The 17,167-nt window shown below is 35.8% G+C and overlaps 1 protein-coding gene across 1 annotated transcript; it reads right to left on the bottom strand.

The window, feature by feature from the left end:
* Window positions 1-2,673: 2,673 nt before the first annotated feature.
* LOC110093206 (glycosyltransferase family 64 protein C4) lies at window positions 2,674-11,625 on the bottom strand. Its single transcript, XM_028700154.1, has 6 exons — window positions 11,505-11,625; window positions 11,094-11,402; window positions 8,459-8,855; window positions 3,233-3,396; window positions 3,085-3,155; window positions 2,674-2,991 (listed from the first exon to the last, which is right to left on the bottom strand). Exons 2-6 carry the CDS (start codon window positions 11,354-11,356, stop codon window positions 2,831-2,833), a joined length of 1,056 nt encoding a protein of 351 aa, XP_028555987.1. The 5' UTR covers window positions 11,357-11,402; window positions 11,505-11,625; the 3' UTR covers window positions 2,674-2,830.
* Window positions 11,626-17,167: the final 5,542 nt, after the last annotated feature.

The raw sequence follows: 17,167 nt of genomic DNA, 5'->3' as shown, positions 1-17,167 counted from the left end.
TGATGTTATGATATAAAATATATGTTAAAAATTAAGTAGAGTTAATAATTATGAAGCATAAAATTTATACAATTGATTTTAAAATTAAAAATATAATCTGTTTCAGCAATTGAGCTCTTTTTCATGATACTAAATAGTAATTATAATTTTTGCACCAAAGCTTCTCGTCTTTTTTCTTTAATGGGTGGAAATCTAAAAATATGATGGCAAAATGAGAATTAATAGCAACACTTTAGCATGAAAAAAATAAACAAAAATTATAAAGATGCATATATACTAAAAAAACTTTTGAAGATAATGGAAGCTCATATCTATGAAACAAAGATAAAATAAACAATAATTTTCAATTAATTGTCTTAACAGTTCAAGCTTCAAACATATTTAAAAAAAAAAAACAAAGAATGGTTGAAAGGGAGTTCAATAGATGCATAAAGTTGCTGGATAAATTGCATAAATAATTTCCTATCAATGAAAAATTGCACAAGTCTAGTCTCCCTTTCCCCACAAGGCCACAAATATGAATGAACAAACCATTTAAAACAGCTTCAAAGTCCAACAAAGCAAATGTAGACAACATTAAAGAACTTATTCTGATAAAAGCCCCATTCTATGAATAAATACATTATCCCATTACACCTATAACATGAATTTATGTAATCCATAATAAAAGAAAGTTGCATAAAATAAGAATAGGGATTGAATGTAGAAGCACGATTTAGCATATCTTCTGTCTTACACAACTATTTGACGAATTTCAGAAACACCTTTGAGGCTTTGACACTACGAGCGATAGCCTTCGAAAGCTTAGGATAGAGTATCGGGAGAGGAACAAAGACATAAAACGTATTTTGGGAGAGAAATTTGAGCATGTGTTTCTCCTCTTAGTGCACTCGTTTAACGGATTACATTTTCCTAAAAAAATTTACTCATCCAATCTTCAACGGATGGCAGTGATTCACATAAATAAAGAACAAGGAGATTCTTCTTAAACCGCCAAGTTAAGCGATTCTATGCTTCAACCAGAAAAATAGCCGATTTTTCCCTGGTTTGAGTGATAAATAGTTTTCATTAAGTAACCGGACCGGCCGGCTGATCGATTTCTGGTTAAACCAGCCGATCCGATCTGATTTTTAAAACCAATGCATAAATTTTGATTACAATGTTGCCATAAATTGAGTTCCATCGGAGTCATAGTAATTTTAGAAGTATATTGATTAAATGTTTTAACTTTTATTAATTTAATTTGTATTCTTGTTTTTTGCTTGAAATCAAATTCAAAATAGTTTGCTCAAGAATTTGAGATATTTTGAAATAGTTTCTTTCAGGTAAGATTTATTTTTAACACCACAATTATCAAATATTTAAATATTTTATTTTGTTATTTGAATTTTGTAAGCTCTATTAATATATTTCCCGAGGCAATGACGTGCAAATTAAAGAAATTAACACGCAACGTTGCCCAAATTACATCCATCGCAAAACAGAATTTGTTTGTTGCGTCCGGAGCATCGACAATACCTAAGATCAACTATAATTTTGCCCAATGGAAATCACACATGCAAATCGGCACAAGTTTCGAGGCGATCTCGTGCAAATTGAGGGAATCACGCATAAACCGAGGCGATTTTAAGTATTTGACCCATTTCTACAGTTGTGGAATTTAATAATAATGGTAATAACATAGTATCACTATTATTTATTAAATTGATCAATTGATGAAATTTAAAGTAATGAAATTAAATTAACTAAGATTATTTATCTGGGCTGCTCTTCTCTCTGCCAAATCCCCGAAAATCCCATTGAAAGCCTCGCACAGATGTCTCCTCCCGGCTTTACTGCACAGCAACTCGTCAATCCTTCTGGCTCTCGTTAAAAAAAAAAAAAAATAAATAAAGGTTATTCGTTTCTTGATTTTCCTGCAACCTTCGACGCTTAGGTGAATCTGCCTCCACCACCGCTTGTTTCAACTTCAACTCGCACTGATCCGACGATCCAACAGCTCCAATCTCACGTGAAAGCCTATCCACACCTCCTGTGCCTCAAGCCAGCCCTCCGATTCCTTCTTCTATGCCGATTCGAGCCGAACTGCATGACATCAGCTAATTTTCTCACGCCGTGCCTCCAAACCGAGCCTCCCTTACAGCCGTAGAAGACTCTCAGTTGGCCAGAGTTGAGGTCGAGTTCGCGTGCTACTGTGGCTTAGGTTCGCATCTGGACTGAAGAAGGTTTGGTTTATAATAGTTTAGGTGTGCCCACCACTGAGAGACACAAATGTTTGAAAGAGTTTTCTCTCTATGGTTAGAGAGAGAGAGTCTCATCTTACTGTTATTGATGGAAATTAAACGTGTTGAGAGAGAAATTTTGTCTTGAGAGAGAGAGAGAGAGAGAGAGGCCTGTCAGCTGAATCTTATGATAAATATTTTTTAAAACGTGCCTGTTAAATTATCATGAGATATAAGAAATAGTTTTTAAATAGTAAATTATATAAAAGTAAGTAGATATAAGTCTTATCATTCAAACAATCAGTATTGAATGATCTTTATATATATATATATATACAACAAAGAATATACAGTAGCTCAGGCTCCCTGTAGATTTCCCTTACATCTCTAGCCCGAAACAACTTAAAAAGATGCATTTACTACGTCATTGAGTGTTCTCAAATTTTAAAAATTTGTTAAGAAATAGAACTCTCCTATTATTGATTGATCAAAATAGTTGACAAATGAATCATTGCAACTGTTATCCAACATCTGAATTAAAAAGAGTGTACGAAGCCTAGCAAGTTAACTAACTAACGCATACCTATACATAAGCACTATGATCACAATCACCAGAGCCAACTGCTTCGGCTGTCAATGGCTTTCACGTTGGTTGCAACCAAAGGCATACGGCCATACATAGCCGTGAAATCGTTGAGACACTGTGTCCTCCTCTCCTCATGGTTTCCCAGGCTGCTAATCCCACTCGATCCCATCTCAAATATCCTTCCTGTAAAAAACGCAAATAGGAAGCCCACTTACAACGATTTCTTAAATTTCTTATCCAGTTTGGAGGATAAAAATAACACATGTATTTCTTCACCTTTCACCCATATAGGTGGAGCTCCAGTTTCATTTGCGATTAGAAAAGCCATTGCAATATCTTCACAGTTTCTACAGGCAATAGAAAGGATTGTCATGAGCAGCAAATCAGATAATACTAAAATTATTCACATTGAAGTCAAAAGCACCTGTTTTTCGTTGCATAATTCCGTATTGACTGAGACATATTAGTAGAGTATAAATGTAGATATTTCTTATGGAAAAAAGCTGCCTTTGAAAGAACCATGCTGTAAGTGCCTGTCCACCAGACTGACCACCACCCACCGTAAAAATACCGATCTAAACTACTATTCTGCAAAAATAAATAAGAGAACCTTGTGACTTGGTTTCATATACTTGTTAAACGAAAAAGTTACACTATTAAAAGAAATCCTCATGTGCTATACTGAGTTGGATTAGAATTTCTACATTATGGGATTAAAAGAATGCGAAATACTTAGATTGGATGAGTTATATTGATGATTCCATGCAGAAGAAATAGAGTAGGGTAACATTATCTGCATTGAGAAGTACAAAACAGGCTTTTCCACCATCTACATTTGACTTTAGCAATTGGAATCAACAAATTGTTATCATATGTGAAGAACAAACACACAAGGAGTACCCTTCCGAGATTGAATGCAAAATTAAGTTGGACAGGCAGCAAATTGCTAAGTTCTTTGTTATAATTGTGGAAAAATCAAACTGCCAAAATAAATCTCAGATTTTCCTTGAATCCTAACACCTAACAAGACAAACAACAACAACAACAACAACATCAAGCCTTTATCCCACTACGTGGGGTCGGACCTAACAAGACAAAAAGAGAAAATATTCAACTCAGAAAAGGTGCTTATTAACCTAGCTGTTATGATAAAATTGGTCATATAGACGTGAAGCACTTTTTCTTTTAAAAGAGAGAGAGAATGCAGCAAAATTGCATTGATAGTAACTGATACGTCATAGAAAAATTATCTTGATCGGGCATGAATCTCGATGCAAAATCAAGTTGGAAACTTCCAAAATTAAAATTGAAACCATCCGAACTCCGATTTCAGCAAACTTACAGTCAAACTGAACGTCTCGGAAATACGAACCCAACGACACCAAATTCAACTCATTCCGAGCCCAAATGAGTCCAAATCAAGGACCCAAAGCACTGCTGGAAGGTTCAAACCACAATTTGGATTACCAAACGGTTTCCAAACATTACGTGCTTATAGTAGAATCGAGCGGCTCAACGAGACAAATCCAACGAGCCCAAGATCGCTGAATTCCGACATCACTAAGACATTCAAATGTCCATCAAACGGTCCATTATCAAGGGATTCAACATCGGCCGTCCATCCGACCACTCCCCCTTTACCCATGATCTCTCACCTATTTACAGGTCATGCCACTCCAGAAATTTATAAATAGACCACTCATTTCTCTTAAAAGGGAGTCTAAAGAAGAATAGAAGAGAAGGAAGAAGCTCCTCTTCGACCACCGCCTGAGCTCCGTCGGACCACCACTTAAGGCCTTCACCTCCGTCGGACCACCGCCTGACGTCGTTGCTCCGTCGGACCACCACCTGAGGCCCTGAGCTCTGCAGGACCACCACTTGAGGCCCTCACCTCTGCCACCGCCTGACGTCGTTGCTTCGCTAGACCACCACATGAAGCCTTCACCTCCGACGGACCACCACTTGAGGCCCTCACCTCCGTCGGACCACCGCTTGACATTGTTGCTCCGCCGAATCACCACCTGAGGCCCTGAGCTATGATGGACCACCACTTGAGGCCCTCACCTCCGTCGTACCACAACCTGAAGCCCTAAGCTCCGCCAGACCATCACTTGAGGCCCTCACCTCCGTCAGACCACCGCCTGACGTTGTTGCTCCGCTGGACCACCACCTGAGGCCCTAAGCTCCACCAGACCACCACTTAAGGCCCTCTCCTCCGTCGGACCACCGCCTGACGTTGTTGATCCTCCGGACCACCACCTAAGGCTTGGACTTCTGCTGGACCATCACCTAAGGCCCGAACTTCCGTTGGACCACCACTTGAGGCCCAGTGCTCCACCAGGCCACCACCTGATGCCTGGAGTTCTACCGAAGTATCAACCTACAACTACGGTCTTTCACTCCAGTCTCCTTCCAACTACGGTCTTTCAGACCCCTGTCTCTGGCCGACTACGATCCTTCCAACTTTCATCACTTACTATGGTTATTCTGACCTCCATCATTAGACAACGATCTTTCTGACCCCGGCCGGTCTCCTACCAACTACGGTCTTTCAGACCCCTGTCTCCTGCCGACTACGGTTTTTCTGACCTCCGTCGCTTACTATGGTCATTCTGACATCCATCACCAGACAACGGTCTTTTAGACCCCGGTCTCCTGCCAACTATGGTCTTTCAGACTCCTGTCTCCTGCAGACTACGGTCCTTCCGACCTCCATTGCCTACTATGGTTATTCTAACCTTCATCACTAGACAACGGTCTTTCTAACCTCGGTCTCCTGCCAACTATGGTATTTCCGATCTCTATCTTATCAACTATGGTTCTGCTGACTAAACAAACATGTCTATGTTGATTATTGTAACTCCCACCATGCAATGCGCTCTATATGATGTACATTTGTACCATCAAGCCAAGGCCTTCTCCCTAAGAAGGGACTCATTTGTAATCGACTGCAAATACTAATGGATTCATTCAAATTGGGCTAGGCCCTGTGATTTTTTCCCCTTTTCAGGGGTTTCCACGTAAAAACTCTGGTGTCTCTTATGAACGCTACGTCCTCTCTCTTATCTGCTTGTGTGCTGGATCTTCGTACAATGTTAAGAAGTTAAACTATATATTTCTCTACCGCCGCGAATACTCCAGAACGCAACAGTAACAATGAGAATTTCTTTTTCTCATCGTTATCTACAATTGAAACAACCTAATATCAATGATCAAGAGTCAACTTTCTGAATCCTCGTTCCTCTTTTTTTCATATTGCTGTTGCGTAATATGTTCTATCCTAATGTACAAAAAACATTTTCTCTAGTTCTATTAATGTTACATCGATTTACCTCTTTTTCTTGCAAATCCCTCAACATTTATTTGGACTATCAGTTTCATTACTGCATGTTCCATGCTTGGTTGCACATTTCAAGATCATTTAAGAGCTCATTTGGTTCCTTAAAAATAGAAGACATGTTCTAGAAAATAATTATTTCATTTTTAGTCATTATGTATGGAAATGAAATCATCATCATATTTGAGGGGCCTTGAAGATGTTAAATTCACTGAATTGTTATAATAAAATTGGCAATAAAGGTGTGAAGTACTTTTTTTTTAAAAGAGCAAGATAATTTAGCATAGCTGCATTGGTAGTAACATTGAAGCTTCCTTTTTCTTATCATCATCAGCAATAGAAACAACCTAATCCCAATAATTCAAAGTCAGCTTTATGAATCTTCATTCTTCTTTCATTCATATTGGGTATTGCATAATATGTTCTATCCTGCTGTGCGCAAAATCTTTTCTCAAATTCTAATGATGTTAAATTGGTTTACCTCCTTTCATTTAAATCCTCAGCATCAATTTGGTCTATCCATATCATTAGTGCATATTACACACTTAGTTGCACATTTCAAAATTGTTTAAGAGCTTATTTAGTTCGTACTAATAAGAATGATCTAGAAACTCATTATTTTATTTTTAGTCATTATGTGCGGAGATGAAATCATCATCATATTTAAGGTTATTGAAGCATTTAAGATAGTTTAAAATCTATGCTTGTTTTTAGGTACTTCTAATCAAATGATGGGATCTAATAAATTAATTATTTTTCAAAATATGTCTTTTATCTTCAAGAAGAGAAAATAAGTTCAATACAACTCAAAGAAACTAAGACAAAAAGAGATGAATCTAATTTAATCTAAGAGGCAACATTGAGTTTGGAAAGCCAATTTTTTAATTTTATTTTATTTTTTAAATGCGGAAACACCTACTTGTCGCAAATAGGATGAACACAAAGTAATAACAAAGGAATAAAAAATCACAACAAGACACCAAGCTTTAAGTTGTTTAGTCAAAACAATAGTTTCTATTCCTGGGACAGGGCAAAGGAACAAATCAATTATTAACGAATTACATACGTATACAAACAAGTAGGGCACAAGAAAATACTGATCCCCAAATTCAATTATATCCAATCTTATTGCAAATGAGAAACCCCATATTTCTCTTGCTAAAATCAAAACAGAATCAAAAGAGAGATGAGAAATGAGAAACACATAGTAAAATCATTTAAGAGATATCCATTGAAATACTTGTCCAAATAGAGTCACCATGCTTCCTAACGCATCATCACGTTTATTTTGACACCATCGTGCTTGCATCACATCAAAATAATTTATCATGATTACAAGATAGACCGAAAAAAAAAATCATTCTCTGCTTCCAAGTTGTATCTATCTTCCTCTCTCTCAACACCCTTCTCTCTCTACTAACAGCCAACTGTGAATTTATGTCTCCAAAAGCTTATTATCTTTTTAATCTCCAAAAGTAGGACTCTTTTTGTTTTCCTAAAAGATCCGCAACACTATTTAAATATGGTTTCTTCTCAAACACCTGTCCATGAACAAATGTAAGGCATCTCAATTCTTTTATGTATTTATAAGCTTTTAATGGAGTGAGTTTTTTCTTCTCAAACACCTGTCCATGAACAAATATAAGGCATCTCAATTCTTTTATGTATTTATAAGCTTTTAATGGAGTGAGTTTTAAATCTAATTTGAAATTAACTTAGAGCTACTCCAAATAACAAATTTTGAACATATTTTTATCCAAGAATATAAGTAAGAATTTTTAATTATCCCAGATAATTTAGATAAATTTATATTTATCATGAAGTTATCTATATTGAAATTTATTCCTATCCTAGATAAATTATTGAGAAAATGTCCTAACATCATGACTATGGACTTTTATCCTCGTTTTTTTTAGCTAATTTGCGGAATATTTCAGTATTTTGTCCAACAGTTTATTGTAATAAAGTGATGCCTAATGTTTGGCATGTTGATCCTGAACACTTTCAGTAGACATTAGTAGTTTGTTTTAATATATAACAGTACAATCAGGATAGGCACAGTAGTGAAACAAAACGTGCATCAAATTCCCCTCTATTAATATAGCATATAGACACTCAACATACAATTGCGCTTCTGTTCTTTCTAAAGCCTCAATTCCATGGAATTAATCAAATAGATGCTAAAAAATCAACGAATCCTGCTAAAATTTAAAGTCCAATTTGATCAGAGCATGGTTCCCAAAGCTAATTAAATGTAAACAAATTAGGGAATCAACAAGAACAAAGGAACGGGGAGGAAGAATTGCTGCATACCGAGTTATCCAACCAGTGCATACGTGGAACAAATCCCACCATTGTTTCTGGTGCACTTTTCCATACACTAAAAGCAAAATCCACTGATTTGCAGGGTAAAATAACATCATCATCAATTGAAAATATAGCATCAGATTTTAGATCCTTGACTTCCTTGAATCTGTTGTTTAAACTGTTTTCTTGGTTCAAGTCAAAAATAAGTTCAATACTGTTGCCACGAATAGAATTTGAATGTACAGCCTCTCTTAAAACTTCATAAAGTAAATCAGATGGGCGATTAGGTTCACTCCACACAATATGTATGGAATTAACTCCAGCACATTTTGAATAATGAATAACTGATTTCTGCAAAAGATCATTTCTCTTCCATGTGTTAATCAATACTGTGTACGCTTTCCTGAACAACAAGGATTTTACATAGTCAATAAGAAAGTATATCAGAGATGAATAGATGCAACTTCACAAAAACAATATCGAATGAAATTTCCCACTAAATTTATTATTTATTTATTTATTGGAAATTGCAGGTGTACCGGAGATGCAATAGTTATTTATAACTTGCCAATGTGAGAAAGTATGCCTCACTCCTTTAGAGCTATAAATTGTGAAGATCACTCTAGTATAGTAGAACCTTGCTTCTAATACTATTTCTTAGGGTAATAAATCATTGGAAGACTGAGCCAAGGCATATACACCGATGGCTAGATATATATCAAAAAAAGAATATACGAAACTATTTTGTGAAACTCAAGCACTACTGTATCAACATCCAAACATACTTGTAAAAAAAACTGGCTATGAGCTTAAAACCTACTCAAATCACCATACCAGACATTTTCACTTTAAATACAGGTTTGAAAAGTGTGTTTAATGAGAAATATGTATAGCTTCAAAAATCATATGAATTGCAACTTTCGCACCCTTATATTGTACATAATACGAAATATGAATTGCATATACATATCAGATTAGCCTTGTTCAAACTTTTCATTTTTCATGGTCAGGTTCTGCTTATATAACTGATATATTCTTAAAAAAATTATCTTGATCGGGCACGAATCTCGAGGCAAAAATCAACCCGGAAACTTCAAAAATTAAATCCGGGAGCACCTGAACTCCGATTTCAGCGAGCTTACAGTCAAACTGAGCGCCTCGGAAACACGAACCCAACGATACCAAATTCAACCAAATCCGAGCCCAAATGGGTCCAAATCAAGGACCCGAAGCGCTGTTAGAAGGTTCAAACCACAATTTGAGTTACCAAACGGTCTCCGATTTTAACGAGCTTATACTCGAATCGAACGGCTCGGCGAGACAAATCCAACGAGCCCAAGATTGCCGAATTCCGACATCATTAAGGCCTCCAAATGTCCAACGAACGGTGCACAATCGAAGGGTTCAATATCGGCCGTCCATTCGACCACTCCCTATTCTCCCCATGATCTCACACCTATTTACGAGCTATGCCACTCCAGAAAAACTATAAATAGAGCACTCATTCTACACAAAGGGGACTCAAGAGAAGAGAGAGAAGAAGAAGGGAAGAAGAAGAGAAAGGGGAAGGGAAAATCCTCTCCTCCTCGACCACCGCCGGAGCTCTTCCCGCCGCCTGAATACGCTGGAACTCTACCGGATTTTTTGGAAACGACGGGATTCTGCAAAACTTTGTAAATTTGCTTCAAGTTGCAATCTGATCGTTCGGATTTGTGGGACGAATCAGTTTTTTGTAATTTACAAAAACACTAGTGGAACTTTTCAGCTGAGCTTGGCCCCGTGGTTTTTTCCCTCTTCTGGGTTTTCCACATAAAAATTATGGTGTTCATTTTCTTTTCTGTTTGTGTGCTGAATATTTGTGCAACGCTCGGACGTGAATTTGTAAACTCTACCGCCGCGTATATTCTAGCCCGCAACAATAACATTCTTATAAAAGACAATGTCTACAAATATCATAGCTATGATCCATTTACAGAAGCTGAAAATGTGAACTCAGTAGAGGAACAGCAAGGCACATAGCCAAATATTCATCTTGCACTTTTTAATATATAAATGAACATCTGATTGGGCAGGTTCATTTTTGCTGTTTGGTAGGGATTGACTCTTCAAGTCCTCAATGGATTAATTTCTAAGCTTTAGCCTAAGCCAGCATAAACCAAAATGGAAAAACAGGGAAAAAGAATCTAATGTTGATTTTTTCCCCTTACGATAAGATTAATATATACCATCTTGAAGAAGTTGACCCTGCATGGTATATATAGTTACTCCCTTTGTCGATATCAGTCCGAAAATACCATTTTTAAGGGCTTAAACGTCGAAATTATTATCCGTTCTGAAAATGCTGTATTTTAGTTTTCCATTTGGAAATCATTTGAATTTATCTCATGAATTTGACTTCAGATTTAAAACTGTCCGTTAACTTGGTATCAAGTTTCAAAAAGATCAATAGAGAAAGGGAATTCATAAAGCTGAGTTGAAAGAATAGGCATATATGCCTAATTAATCATCATTGTGATTGAACTGAAATTAATTGCCACATAATTTTTTTAATAAGGCATGTAAAAAAAGAACTAATAACAAGATATCGTACAAGTGAAAGAGAGAGAGAGAGAGAGAGAGAGAGAGAGAGAGAGAAGCGGACCTGGGGATGGACGGCGAAGCAGGAAAGAAAGAAGCCGTGGGGCGGTGATGCAGTCGGTGAAAGGCCAGGGCAGCCAAGGCGGAAGCGGCTCGGGCAGCAATGAGGAAAATAGTGATGCCGATGCAGATGGATATTAACGCCTTCATCTTAGCAGCTGTCGAGGCTTTGATAGAGCCGCTAGCCGCTGTGGGCGATACAAGCAAGCGAAGCTTCTGAGTTGCCCTCCGGCTACTGGGAAGTATGCTATGGTTCCCTGACCTCATATGCTTTGCCTTCCTCTTCAGATTTTAAGTAAACCGGCTTGATTACCTAGAATGGCTTGCTTATTTTTAGTTTTCACTTCAAGAAAAAGGAAAGAAGAAGAAGAAGAAGAAGAAGAAGAAGAATGCCCTGAGCTAGCTGGTTTGCTACCACTCCAAAAGAGGAATTAGTTGGAGGTTGAGAAGGAGGTAAATGATCGTCGGAGCCGATAACAAATTAAACGACGGTTGAAATTGCGAAGAACCTGCTGCCGGCTTCTTCCGCGGCTAGGCGGGGCGCGAGCTGCTCTAAATATAAAAAGAAATGAGAGAATCGGATACTATCTTCAGATCCTCCCTCAATGTGGAGGCCCACTGATGCGCACATTCGCCATTTTTTTATTAACAGATATATTTAAAGTCTGCCTCTTTTTTTTGTTTGTTTGTTTTTTGTTTTCGGGGGTAAAAATAAGGGGCAGAGCCCGTTTCAGGTAAAGATTATGAACACATCAGGATTGTAGACCACAAAAAATTTACCAAAGGGAAAACAGCCAGGTCATTCAAAGAAAATCCCTAGCTAGCCAAAACAAATGACTATAAATAAGAAAAGAAACAGGACTAAAAAAGGACAAAAACACCCTCGCAAGGGATGTCCCCTGCTTGTCAATGAGACCATCCTTAAAATTAGAAATTAGTGAGACCATCCTAGGGGAGTGCATGGGTGCACTGCAAAAAAAAATCCTAACCCAGAAGAATGATCAAGCAATTCCAGAATAAAAAATTCCTAGACTTCCATATCGAGTGGCCTAACGGTGACAAATCCTTGAGTGATGAATCATAGGTTATATTTGATAGGCATAAAGCCCTCTGTCAGCAAAGATGGATTCAGAACTATTCCCTTAGACAAATACCAACCTAGGTCTATAAGGTATTCTTGAAAGAAGTAACCCATTACTGCTGATAAAGTGCCTTCTGTCAGGTTGGACTAACTAAATAGACCATAGAACACGACAGCCCGAGATGATGGAACCATGAGATCTTGATCAGGCTCCTTCATTCCTCTCATCACCAATTTTAAGTTTATGATGATAAAATTCAAATCACATAATTCTTATCACAAATTCAAATCCTAAAATTATTGTTATTATACGTTGGATTTACAACCTATGTAATCTCTTTAACGACTAGCCTTAATCGAAAATTCTCTCATTATCGAAAGGGGTAATTAACTATAGGGGCTTGCTCCTATAGAAAATCATAGCTTAGATCATAAAGTCCTCACAAAATGAGGGCGAAATCTCAAGGTAGTGCCTTTTCTATAACTCAATCTGCCTTCTGAAAATTTACTTGAAATCTAAATATGTTAAAACTTTCCGTCGTCATCACAGACACAAAAAGAAAATAGTCTGGCACGGGGAGGCCAGAGCAATGGAAAGTCAGCACTTCCCATCCCATAAGAGACTTAATAAAAATGAGCTTCACCTGCAAATTCCTAACCTTATTCACTAGGTCGTCCGTCCTTATGCAGGCATAAAAGAACTAGATGCTACCATGATTAAAGTTTTTTATGGAGAAGGTAAGGATGAATATTATCTAACCAAGTTTTTTAGGTCCACCTCTAACTCTCTTAACATAGGCCAGATCTACTACATCTTATCTTCTAATTGAGTCCTCGGAAGACCGACATTTTATGTGACCAAATTAGTATTCAAACAAGATTGTATCAACAAATTTCATAATATCCTTCGAGACTTGATAGTACTTGAACTTGATGAACACTTTATGACATCTTCTCAAAGTTGCAATATATAGAGGAAATGCATGCGATAATAAAAGAATAAGAAACGAGAAAAGAGAGAGGAAGCACCAAGGTGAGAATACAAAGATAGTTCAACCCTCTCTATTATGTATCATAGGATGAAACTATGAAAGCCCTTAATTTTTTTAAATATTTTAACCTATAGAAGTCAATAATTATGTCATGGGTCATTATAAATTCAAATCACAAATTGTTTTCGCTAGAACATTTATTATTTTGTGGTTTAATTACCATATTTTCTCATAATTTTTGGGCATTATTGAAATTTCTTAAGAAATCAGCACTTGTAGGTACAAGTTGGATTTTTGGGATCGTTATGTGTCCATTTTGCAAACCAATTTCACTCGAGTGTTTAAACATGAATAACTAATTTATGTATATTTTTATGTAATTTTTGGATTTAAAGATATAAAAGAATTTGCATTAAATTAATATTTTAATACTAAATAATTAAAATAATTAATATTTTAATAAAATATATAATCCCACTTATTAGTATATTAAAATCCCATTTAATTCTTTTTGCCAAAACGTTAACAGAGAATGACTGAGGGAAAAGGTGAGAAAAAGAGATAGTGATAGAAATTAGAAATCCGATTTTGGAGGTCTTATAGCCGTTTTAATTCACCGTCTAGTTGGGAAACTTGTTCGTCTTGAAATAAATTACATTATGCCCATCTCAATTTTTAAAAATGCATAATTTTTAGTGAATTTTTTATTCGTTAACTAAAAACGAAGATAACTTTACATAGGTAAAATTTCACCAAGTAACTTTTTATATATTATAGAGATTACGATTATGCAAATTTAGAAATTTTTTTAGAAATTTTACAACGGAGTTTTAAAATTTGTGGGGTTTTTATTGAATAAAAAATTATTTGAATGTTGAAAAATAGTGCAGTACAATAAAGTCTTAAAGCGTCGTTTTACACGATCCCTGATAATTTGATAATTTTTTAAAATATGTATTTTTGCATAGTAGAATTTTTGTTGTCTACCGTTATACAACACTGTGTAATTTTGATACATGCTCAATTACTCTTTAATTGTTATAATATGATGATATATGTGCATATATGATCAAATTATATCTGTTGGGAGCCACAAGGAGCTAGAATCCTCTGAGATTCTGTTTGTGTCAGAAAATTTTGTAGGGGTTATAAGTGGACAGAATCCTTTGACATTTTGTCTAAAATAGAGATATATGACATGTTCTGGTGCTATAAGCACAAATAAAAAAGGAGTCATAAGGGGCTAGAATTCTTTAAGGTTCTATCTGGTATAGGAAATGTGATATGAACTGCTTTGTGAAATGAATTTCAATTTATTTATTTATTTATTTAGTATTGTTATTTAAATCATGATAATTATTATGCATTTATTACATCCGTTAGTATAGTGATTTATTTAAATTGTATTTAACTATTTTTAAATATTTTGTAAAATATTTGATAAAAAAAATATTTAAAAATTTAGATTAATTTATGTGACTTGATGAGCTATTGTAACTCACTGTGATTTTGCTTCTGATTTTCAGGATCTACAAAGGAAAAAGAGATTATACACTAGCAGACATGATCATATATGAGATCATAAGTATTTTGCTATTTTATTTTTTGTACAATCATGGCTAGTTAAATTTTCTTACCTATAACTCTTGCATGTATCCATTAACTGTAGTGTAGATATTTATTTTGATGAAATAAAAGAAATATTATGGATGAGTTTATTTTTAGTATTTGGATGTTTTAGTAGTTTTGCAATCTGTCATTTATTTCAAGCAATATTGGCAAAAAAATATAAAATAATTCTAAAACTAGATATTGGGATTTACCTATTATGACTCAACATGATAGGACTTGTACTCGTCGGGTTGGGTTGTGATAGAAGCACCCCTAGCTAGGAACTGACTTAACTGTATTGACTCAAGGACCCAAACGAGTTGTCATCACCTTTCACGTTGAGCTTTAATAGCTTCATATGGGAAGGGTAGTTTCAGTCCTGAATTAACCTTCTACAGAGGGTGGAATGCACTAGCCTACTATACTCACCACCAATTGAGTCGATCTTATGGTTTAGAGGAAAGGATCAGGAAGAATAAATTCTTTTTCCAAGAGAATTAATGGAATCTCTAGCAACTTATCATATAAATCTACAGTCATGGTTTACAAGCCTAGTGCCTATTGAGTTATAAACAACACTTGAAACTCATTTGATGAGTGAACTAAGAATTTCCCTAAGTCAAATGAACAGTTTGCTCTCTCAAGGCTGGTGATGCTTGACCTCCTTACATAACTCACTCAAAAACTAAGAAAGAACTCTTCTTACAATCATTAATTGCTTGGAACTACCAACATCCTCCTAAATAAGGTCATGATTGCTAGTGAGTTTGACTGAGGATCTAGTTTGTGCCACTTCCAAAACAGGAGCTGCCACTTCAGGAATAAGACTTACCACTTCAAGCTCTTCACGGCCTATAATGTAGAGAATTACCTATGTTCCTTTTATTGAAGGCACACCATCATGGCTTGATGAGAGGATAACCCTCTCCAAGATATTCTTCGCAGTACACCGCCTTGCTCGATTTAACCTTTTCAATCTCTTTTGGCATAATCACTACTTGACTGCTGAACTCTATATTGATGGATAACTTTGTCTCAATAGCCATCACTTTCTTCTTACTTATCAGCAATCTAGAATTCTTCTCCTCACATTTCAATAGCTTATGCTTGTGGAGGAGTTCCTTATTTAGGTATTTATATAGCTAAAGATAGTGTGGAAGTCAAATTAGTGCAATAATGAAGAATCTTAAAAGACGGCTCAATGCTCATGGCAATAGTAATAATAAGCCAATAACTCTTAATCTACCTTTATACAATTGGTAAAAAAAGTTAGAAATGCTTCTTATCTTAAATTTATTTGTCCTTTTTGTAACATGCCTTTCGTAGGAGCAAGTGAATCAAGGAACTAATGCAAACTCATACATGCACAAGTAGGTAACTCTTAGGTATCTAATAGGTTCACATCAAGGAATCTAATAGGTTCTTGTCAAGGAATTCAATCAAAGGAATTACATGGTCAAAGTGGCACTCGCTTGAATAAAGTGTGACCTCGCAGTGTAGTAGTTGACATTAGCTTATGGGCAATTAACCACTCTCCCCTACTTAGATCATAACATACCGACAAAGCATATAATTTTCCTTAAAGAGCTCCTCCAAAGGACTTGCTTGGAGAAGTCTACACCTTAATGATTACTCACCTCAATAGAACCACCTCATCTGCAACTGTTGTCTACAATCAAGGTTGTCTGCCTATGACAAATATTCTCGTTTAAATTACAAGAAGCAAACACCTTTGAAGCCTATGTGTAGGACTTCATTGATTAATCTTATCTGTGGTTCATAGCCACTTCTGCCAAATGGACTCACCTCTTGCTCATAAGGATTTGACGTTTGTTCCCAGGGACTTTCCTTCACATAATAGCTAAGTGACCAAGATCTCAAAGATTTGGCAACTATACTTGCTCTCGAAGACTCATCCAAGGCACTCGCCTAAGAGAAGAGGGACACATTAGAGGTAGTGATCCATATTTATATCATGTAGCTAGTCAACATATCAGCATCAATCTATATCAATCACATCATACATTAATTTTTTATATATTTTCATTTTAAGTGTAGCCTTTTTTATAGTCATCTTAATCATATAAAAAAACATGTGAGGAAGCATATTTTGGATCTTCATGCTATTAGGAATATTTACATAGATATTATAGCTTTTTATTGACTCTCCATGCTCACTAAACTCCCTCAAATAGTTTTATAGCTTTAACCTAATAACGAATAAATTTGAATCCAACAAATCAATTCTTATTTATTTATTTTCATTTTTATTTTGTGTTAGAATTGTCGACCAAGCCAATGATTTATTGTCCTAATTTTTCAATAAACATTTAAATCATTTAATGTTCTGGCCAAAATAGTTATTTCTTGATATTTATTCGTTCTAGCATATTT

Source organism: Dendrobium catenatum, unplaced genomic scaffold, assembly GCF_001605985.2.
Source record: "Dendrobium catenatum unplaced genomic scaffold, ASM160598v2 fragScaff_scaffold_1464, whole genome shotgun sequence".
NCBI classification, from domain to species: Eukaryota; Viridiplantae; Streptophyta; class Magnoliopsida; order Asparagales; family Orchidaceae; genus Dendrobium; species Dendrobium catenatum.
This window is presented reverse-complemented; position numbering and strand designations above follow the sequence as displayed.